At 43.2% G+C, this 10,000-nt stretch overlaps 1 protein-coding gene across 3 annotated transcripts in view; it reads right to left on the bottom strand.

Moving 5' to 3' along the window:
• Window positions 1-10,000, bottom strand: part of LOC143029645 (cardioacceleratory peptide receptor-like) — a 147,517-nt gene that overhangs the window by 62,813 nt on the left and 74,704 nt on the right. For all 3 annotated transcript variants that reach the window (XR_012966851.1, XM_076192429.1, XM_076192430.1), the window contains exon 2: window positions 66-496. Coding sequence is in view for 2 of the 3 variants with exons in the window: in XM_076192429.1 (XP_076048544.1) it covers window positions 66-317 (252 nt within the window). In the remaining variant the exon portion in view is untranslated. The remainder of the gene's footprint in view (window positions 1-65; window positions 497-10,000) is intronic.

Raw genomic sequence — 10,000 nt, forward strand, 5'->3', positions numbered from 1 at the left:
GCGTCATGGACTATAGATGTGAGGGTCTCGCTCTAGTTAGATCTATATCTGAGTTATCGGCTTACCTCGTAGAAGTAGTAGAGGTCGCCCGTTTCAGTGGCGTTGGTTCCATTGCCTCGAAGAACCACATCGAAGCAAGTCTCGTTGAAGAAGACGTCGCTGTCCAGCAGTCGGGAGCAGTTGAACTGGACCTCCTCCTGAAGAATGTAGAGATAGGACTCGTTGGAATGTGTCATGACGTCTGTGGCAATGGCGAGGGAGTGGAAGTTGTCCCGTCTCCATCGGTCATCCATGGTCATCTCCATGCTCGTCCCCATGGCGACACAGTCATGGGCAATGGGGCAGTGGCGCTTGCTCGGCTACCCTTCGGCGGGGTGGATGGAGGTAGAGTCGAGCGCTCACGGTTTTACTACGACCGTGCCGTCACGCTGGGGCGGGCGCGCGTCCTAGCTTCCATGATGGCGGCGGCCAACACATACTCAGTTCTCAGACCTCTCTGCAACAAGAAAGAAGAAAGAAGGTGAGGGGGGGGAGGTCAACGATCCACCAGTACTACACACACACACACTGACTTTTTTTCTTTTAAGTATATACCTTAAAGTACGAATTTCTCCTACAGTCACCCACTCAGTCAGTGACGGCGGGATATGGGTCTTGGAACAGTCGCCTATCAGCGCACGTTTCCTTAACGGTTTTTAACGACCGCCCTTCTTGGGCGGCTTTGAATTTGACACCACCACCAGACCGACCCCCAAAATGCGCTCGCTCTCTGCCACTTCATACGGCTAAGGGACCTGTCACCCTACCCCATCGCGTAACTTCTGGATTTATTCATTATTTGTCAGAAGTAATTAATTCCATGTCCTGATCTGGTTCCCTCACTCCTTCCCCTCCCACCCTCGTCCTCCGGATCCCGGGCCGCCCAGCCAACAAAACCCCGGGTCACCGACCTTCCACGGGGTAAACCTTTGAGGCTTATAGACCTAAAGTAATACAATGTGTTTGTGGGAGAGAAAGACTCGCATAAATGCCATGCGCGCATTGCATGGCAGACTCAAGCATAACTGTGGCCCGACATGCAACCTGAGACACACCGCGCCGCGCGGTCCAGATGAGCCTCGTGCACCGCCTGTCAGGAATTACAAGACAGAAGGTTTCGGTCCTTCCTTTTTTTGACGAAGATACGACCATCCTATCTTGCTTGCCCAATAAAAACAGAGACAAGGTCCCCCCGCTGAGCAGACGGCCAATCATATTACCGGAGGCAATCGGAAGACTGCGATTCGTTTGGCCAAATGTGTCCTCGCTACTTCGGCAGCCGTAAAACGAAACGTCAGCAGCCATTATTCTTGCTTTATGAGCTGGCGAGTGCAGCGGCGATCAATTCATGGATACTGGTCAACAGCAAAGGTGGAACCGAGATACACCGCCATCAATTAATGCATTGGCAGCCAACCCCACTAACCCCTTGGCAGAGAGAAAGAGAGAGATAGGGGACAGGGAGGTAGGGAGGAGCAAGCAGAGAGAGAGGGAGAGAGGGAGAGAGAGAAATTGCCAGTACGTAAGAAGAAAGATGGATGTATTCGCGTTGAGTAAATATAAACTGAAAGGGATGGGCGAGTTGGAGTTTGGGAGTGTGGTGGGAAGGGTGTCAGGAGTGGCGAGGAGGTGAGGGAGGGATGAGATAGGTAAGTGCGTGGTGGAGTGAACGAAGTGTATTCGAGGATAATGTGCGCGAAGGTGAAATTAGGATGCGAGTTGTGGGCTTTTGTGAGCACATACGGCCCAGGTAGTGAGGAAAGTAAAAAGAAAAGGAAGGCTTTTTGGGATGATTGAAATGTGTAGAGAGTTTTGGGAGGAATGTAGATATTGTGGTATTGAGAGAGAGGTATAGAGATGTGATCAGAATGAGAGATGATGACAGCGAACACAATGTTAGAGAAGAGTGACAAGTATAATTATACGTGGGACTGGATGGTTGGTGGTGGGGGTGGTTGGTCCAGAGGGCATTAGTGTATTATGTAGTGATACCGGAAAGGAGGATTAGAAGAATTCTGGATATGTATTCAATGGATAGAACAGGGGATTGTCAGATCATTAACTGATAAAGTCAAGTAGAGTGGAGGTATAGAAGAGGAGGAATAAGGAAAGAGGAAGAGAAGTGGCGGAGGTAAGTAAATTCAGTGAAAAAGTAAAAGAGGAAGAATACCTGGAGAGGCTGACGGCTGAGAGAAGGACGGAAGGTAGTTAAGGAAAGAGAAACGGGAGTAGAGGAAGAATGAGTCTTTTTCAAGGAGAAAGTGCTAAAAAGCGTAAAGGTGGTATGTGGGATGAAAAGGATGGAAGGGAATAGAAGGAGAAGCATCGAATAGCGGGATGAAGAGGTGAATGCGATGGTGCAAGAAAAGAAGCGATTTTATGAAGGGACAACAATGAAAGGGGAAGGAACACATTTAGTTGGAGTCGAGTGAATCCACTTAATGATATTATATGTGAGTTATGGTTTTGGGAGATATAAACACAGAAGTGGGAGATGAGCGCACTTAATGAGTGACAGGCCGTTTTGGGGTGGACGAGAAAATGGTCGAATAAATTATTGACATGCGAGCTACAAAGGGTACGACTGTCGCTGGCAAGTGTCTCAACAAGAAAGTGGTACACAAGTACACATGGAAACAGGACACTGGAATTGCAAGAAGTGTGATTGGTCACGTAGATGCGAATCAAAAAATGAATTGGATGTGACAGCCTTGAGAGGGACAAGAGTGTCCGTATCAGACCATTATCTGCCACTGACGTAAGGAAAAGTGGCGAAGAGGAAAAAACATGTGGGCACGCGTGGAGAAAGGGAAAAAAATATGCGAAAATAAAAAATGATGTGGCGAGTGGGAATGAATATACAATGGGACGAACGCAAAAGCCCAGGAACGTGAAAAGTGGGAAGAGGGTGAGAGAACTTAAAACTGACAATAAAAGAGACGGCTCAGACTGGGTGCAGTGGGAGAGAGAGAGAGAGAGAGAGAGAGAGAGGTTAGGGAGGGAGAGGAGGAGAAGAAGAGCCGACCGGTGGCGGGGTGAGGGACTGCAGCAAACGCAAAGGGGAGGAGGAGATAAGAAGTGAGCTGTGGCTGCAGAGGAAAACGGGAGAAGCGTTCGGGAGATGTGGGGATGAAATGAAGCAGAAGGGGGCCTAATGCAAACGTGTTAGCTTCTGATCAACTCGGTTGAGTTGGGTTGATTTAGGTCAGCTGAGCTAGTGGTGGGATGATTCAGGCTAAATCAGGATGAGCTTCAATTGAATCAGGTTTAATTGAATTAGGCTCAAACTCCAAACCATCTCATCATTAGGTGGTTTGGATTTGGGGCACGTAGGATGGGTCGTTGCTGCAGGAGCATACGCAATTCAGTCACTAACACATTAGTACTTAGCTCTCGCTCTCTCCTTTTCTCTCCTCCCCTCCCCTCTCTCTCTCCGTGTGTGTATTTACCTAGTTGTATTTACATAGTTGTATTTTACGGGAAGACAGTTGTGCTCATAGTGACCCGTCTTTGTATATTTCAGCATCAAGTTTGTTCTTAAATTCTTCTATAGCTTTTGTACCCACTGTTTCCTCATCCAGTTTATTCCAGATATCCACCACTGTGTGTGTGTGTGTGTGTGTGTGTGTGTGTGTGTGTGTGTGTGTGTGTGTGTGTGTGTGTGTGTGTGTGTGTGTGTGTGTGTGTGTGTGTGTGTGTGTGTGTGTGTGTGTGTGTGTGTGTGTGTGTGTGTGTGTGTGTGTGTGTGTGTGTGCATGTGTGCCTAATTGTATTCCATTAATTGAAATGTGCAGTATACCGTCTCTAACCCCATTGGTCAAATTTGGCTTGAAATAATTTTATGCGTTTTTCTGAGTGAGTTATTTCTTCCTCTTGGCTATTCCACAAATTGGAGAATTGTGCAGAAAGAGTGTGTGTATGTGTGTGTGTGTGTGTGTGTGTGTGTGTGTGTGTGTGTGTGTGTGTGTGTGTGTGTGTGTGTACCTATTTGTAACGTGTAATGTACAGGAAAAGATCTACATTCGTGCTACGCTCGTGAGGTTCCGTTTCTGCTTTCGTTAATCAGACTTGACTTTATATTTCTAAATACACTTCGGTTTGAATATTTTCTCTTTTAAATTGACCCGCGAGTTGCTGGATCTATTTGAAAAGCTGCGTTTCTTGTTCTGTTTTATCTTCTTCTTTTTCCATGACCAAGCATCGCTCTCCAGTTCCAAGTTAAGAGAATTTCTCTGTTAATTTTGTCCTCTCCTTTCACAGGAACCAAGTCACTCTCCGCTCTCTCTTCTTCTGTTGGAGTCAATCCTAGTTTTTCTAAGCTTTCCCTATATGGTCCGTCTGCTAGACTGGGGACCATTTTGGCTCTATTGGTCTTTGTATTCTCCCGATCATATTTGTGCGGAACGACCTATTTGTATGCGACAGCGACTTTATGCCGTGTATGCGTTTTGTAATCGTCAGGCGACATCTCTGACAACTCTTTTTCTCTCCTTCGTTCATGTATGTTTGTTGTAACTTATAATGACAGTTAATATATGTACGTGATGGATACACGCGTATGAATTCGCGTACGCTCGTAGTGACGCGTAAATTATCCTGATAAGGGACCGTGCGTCTATGTGGCTATTTCCTGTCATGTCACTAGGCCGTTTTCTATGAGCGAGAGCAGTCTCTGTATGTGTCACGTACCCGGAACCCGCCTCTGGCGGCTGTGACGCTAACTGGCTTCATTCGTTCCGAGTGATCACATTCCAAACGGGAAAAAAAAAAAATCGAGTCGACATCAAAGTAACAGAAAATAACAAACGACAAAGCTTTTTTTTTTCATCAATTAAACAGAAAAACAAAATAGACGAATAGGAATTTATATAACTCGGGAGGTCTACAATATCTTAAGAAAAAATAAAAGTATTTACTGTCGACGTAAATTTTAGGCCCTGTTCACACTAGCGGTTTCAACCGCGGGAGTTCTAATAAAAAGTTCTATTACTGTACATTGTAAGTCAATAGAATCGTTCACAAACAACCACGTAGTTTTTCCTTGACTATGCGGTATTACCGCGTTTTCCAAGCGGTTTAAACCGCTAGTGTGAACAGGTTCTTACTAAGTGGAGGGGATTAAACTCAGACGCATCAAACTCAATACGAACGGGAAAATGGCACAAGACCCTGAGGTGATGAAGTGGAGAAGGGCACAAGACCCTGAAGTGATGAAGGGAAGAAGGGCACAAGACCCTGAAGGTATAAAGGGAAGAAGGGCACAAGACCCTGAGGTGATGAAGTGAAGGACATATGACCCTGAAGTGATAAAGTGAAGTACACAAAACCCTGAAGTGATAAAGTGAAGGCCACAAAACCCTGAAGTGTTAAAGTGAAGAAGGGCACAAGACCCTGAGGTGATGAAGTGGAGAAGGGCACAAAACCCTGAGGTGATAAAGTGAAGGACACAAGACCCAGAGGTAGCGAAGTGAAAGACACAAGACCCTGAAGTGATGAAATGGAGAAGGGCACAAGACCCTAAAGTGATGAAGTGAAGGACACAAAACCCTAAATTGAAAAGTGAAGAAGTGCACAAGACCCTGAAGTGATCAAGTGAAGGGCACAAGACCCAGAAGTGATAAAGTGAAGGACACAAGACCCAGACGTGATAAAGTAAAGGACATAAGACCCTAAATTGAAAAGTGAAGAAGGGCACAAGACCCTGAGGTGATAAAGTGAACATTAAATGCGAGCGAGGATAAGAGCCAAACAAAGCAAATGAGCGTCGGCCGCGGAGTTGACTGTGTCTAAAGCGAGCTAATAATAAATGCAATGCTCGCTACGCCGTTACACACACAAAGGCCAATGCCAAATACATCATCCCGTACCTTTTGCGAACTCATTACAGAGCACCCGAACTGCGTTTTGATGTTATAACCGAAAGATACAACGTTACCTTAGATCTAATACAAATAACACATAACTATTCCGAGTCAGAAGTCTCAAATGGGCTGGGAGATAAATTACATTGTCATCTCTGGATTTGCGCGAGGCGGGAAATGGTGCTGTGCGTAAGAGCAACCCCGAATACAAGGAACAATGGTATCTTCCTTTGGCTACGAATAGTTTTGCAAGGAGAATATATATACATTTAGATATATATATATAAAGATATATATATATATATATATATATATATATATATATATATATATATATATGAGATAGTTTTTATGACCGTCGCACAGAGGATTCGAACCTACTGCTCTGATGCCAAGAGGCTCCATTGTCAGTCACCTTAACCCACTAAGCCACTGATGGTCTACAGCTCTATGAACTCGAAACGCTACTGGCGTATGTATATATATTATATATATATATATATATATATATATATATATATATATATATGTATATATACATATATATATATATACATATATATATATATATATAATATGTATATACACACAACTCGTGGCGAAGTTGGTAGAGTTCCCGGCTGCCACTACGGAGGTCCGGATTCGAATCCCGTCCAGAGCTGAAATAATTTCAGTATCCCTACGCTGCGGGTTGTTACTCCAACTCTCGTGGGCGGGGAATTGGGTGTGTGTGCGCGCGTAAGGTTACAGCATTACCTATAGATCGGTCGTATATGAGCTCTAAACTCTTTTCCGGGGGGGAAATAGCTGACGGTCATAAGTTCAACACGTGATCCAAGAGTGAATTACACATATTTTGGAGAGAAATATTACGTTAAGAGAAACTATCTCAAACCAGCGGTTTGAGACTAGAACATTCTAAATACATAGAGCTAATCAATTACATGTGTATTGTATCTACATCGACAGTTTAGATCAAACTGGTTCACCCTCTCACTTAACCTGTCGTCACAGTTTCAAGCAGATTATACAATACCACAACACCACAAAGTTATGAATTTCTGTTCTGACATACACGAAAATGACATTCTGTACGCACTGTTAACTCTACATATATGAAAACTACAAAACTGGAAATGGTTTCATACCGTCATGATAAGGGCAACGTCCTCTGTGAGGGGCACCGTCCCAGCCTTCCGATGGGAGGAGTTTGTGACGTTAAACCATGATAACTCGTCCTCGCCCTCCCCCTCCCCCCAAAGCCAAGAGAAGGCGATGTCTCTCGGCGGGCGGGGACCCCTCACGGCCCGAATGGAGATGTCTGTTACCTCCACGGGTGTTACAATGTGTATATAGGGATGAACGTACACATATATGCATATAAATGTACGTACGAAGTATTTAGGTATGTATGTATGCATGTGAAAACACACATACACACACACACACACACATACACACACACACACACACACACACACACACACACACATATATATATATATGTATATAATATATATACATATGTATGCATATATATATATGCTTAAAAATGGCAGTTTGCCGACAAGATTGACGAGAAATAAACACCATATGAGGACGGAGCCTTTATTTGTACGACGTTTCGCTTATTACAACTTTTTCAAGTACAAGTTGAGATACAAATGCTTGAGATTAAATAAGGGGAAAGGAGGGAACGGGGAGAGAAAAGGGGGGGGGTAAGGAAGAGGAGGAGGAGGAGGAGGAGGAGGAGAAGTGTCCAATCCCCCCTTCTCCTCCTCCACCTCCTCCTCTTCCTTCCCCCCCCCATTTTCTCTCCCCGATCCCACCATTCCCCTTATTTAATCTCAAGCAATTGTATATAAACAAGTAATTTAAAAATCTGTAATAAGAGAAACGTCGTACAAAAAAAGGCTCCGTCCTCATATGGTGTTTATGTCGTCAATATATATATATATATATATATATATATATATACATATATATGCATATATAAATATATAATATATATAGATATGTACATACACACACACACACACACACACACACACATATATATATATATATATATATATATATATATATATGTATATATATATATATATGTGTGTGTGTGTGTGTGTGTGTGTGTGTGTGTGTGTGTGTGTGTGTGTGTGTGTGTGTGTGTGTGTGCATGCGCGCATATACATGTAAATACCACTGGTAATCAAGAGATTATTTTTTAGCATATACTGTGCTGTGTGTACAGTTATATTGATTTCATCCTTCCATGGCGCATTTACGTATGTCTATGACATTGGCGCACTTTATGTTGGGAACGTAAAGCCATGAATCCGTTTTATTTCCGCTCTGTCTTCCCAGATGGTCGATAGGAAGCTCGCTTACCGCGAGAGCGAGATTTCCGCCGCTGCTGCTCCTCCTCCTCCTCCTCCTCTATCACCGCAGCTGCGGCGGCAAGCCTCCTCCATACATAGGAACATAGGTAGTGTACAGACCCGCCGCAGCCGCAAGCTTCTTCGTCGTTGTCTTCATGGGAAGAGACTGAGGGAAGCGTCGCGAAGGGGCGCGGCGCGGCGCGAAGGCGCCGGGAAGGGTTGGGGGGGGGAGGTCGTCGTACCCGGGGACGTAACCCTCAAGAAACGTTGACAAGTCAGTGGTCTGGAAGGGGGAAGCCATGACCATCGGCCCGCCCCGCCTGGGTTCCCCGGACAGAAAAATCAATAGTCTGCCTAAATGATTGCCACCTCAACGCTACATAAAATTGGAAACGATCATTAATATTCATTCGGTTATGTGTGGTTCTCGTTTCTCTGAACCGGATTCAATATTCTATCTTACCCGGCAGGGATTTATGCCTGCGAGTGAAAAAGGCGAAAATTCTCTGTCACGTTCTTATTATCCTGGAGGGCGTTTGGTGACATGAAACCCCTTTTTCTTTTTCCAAAACCACAAGAGACGACAGTAGACTTATACGAAAGGCGTGTCAAGAAGGATAAATGTCAGTATTACCAAAGAGGGTGGATGAATAAATAGAAAAAGGGACAAAAATGGATAAGTGAATAATATGTAGAATATATGGGCACCACAGCATATTATGGAAGTACTTGTTTACATGGATCTTGAGGTTGAAAAGAAGATGATGTGTTCTTCTGCCGACTGATATCTCCGTGGGGTGTTTGCTTTATTCATAAAAACATAAGAAAGGGGGAGACTGCAAAAGACCATAAGGCCTACACTTGGCAGTTCCATGTCCATTATCACCTTACATCCCTAACCATAAAGTTATCTAATCTTCTCTTAAAACAACAAATTCACTGACTACGCGATGGGCGAAGTGGTCTTTACTGATTCATTGATCAAAACAAGACCCTGATAGCTTGAGAACACATTAGGTTTTCATTTGTTTGGCAGAACTCACTGTGATGTCAATTCAATTTTTATGTAATCAATTCCCTAAAAAAAAAATAAAAAAATAATAGGCCTATGCCGTGACTCCCTTTTTTATGTAGAAAACCTTCCGTCGAATTTCATATAATTTGTTTCTAAAATTGTAATTCAGTTTGGTAACTTGGTACTTCTAATGTATGTATTTAAATAGAGACAGGGACTGAGGGAAAATGTAATCACAGCACCTATGTAATTTGTAGGCAAACTTTGGAAGACAGAAAGATCATCCCATTAGTCCTGAAATCTTATTCATTTTGAGACTGGAATGTCATGCTGAGATGATTTAAAATCGTATCTATCAATTTAAGATAATTTTTCTCTTTTACTCTGAAGTTCCCCCCTAAAAAGAAATATAACCGCATGCAGTATTACTCCTTACTATATATATATATGTATGTATATATATGTATATATATATATATATATATATATATATATATATATGTATATATATATATATATATATATATATATATAATATTAATGTATACATAATTATAAGTATTTACACTTCCTCGAGTTGAATTTCGATTGGCCTAGCTGACTCCACTCACCACTATGCTAGCTTGCCTAAGTCTACTTGCAGATTTACTATTCCACACAGCTTCGTATAATCATCAAAACCGAATTTGGAGTCTTGAATATCAAACGAA

This window comes from Oratosquilla oratoria, chromosome 11 (assembly GCF_046742065.1).
Source record: "Oratosquilla oratoria isolate Oo_2021 chromosome 11, ASM4674206v1, whole genome shotgun sequence".
NCBI classification, from domain to species: domain Eukaryota; kingdom Metazoa; phylum Arthropoda; class Malacostraca; order Stomatopoda; family Squillidae; genus Oratosquilla; species Oratosquilla oratoria.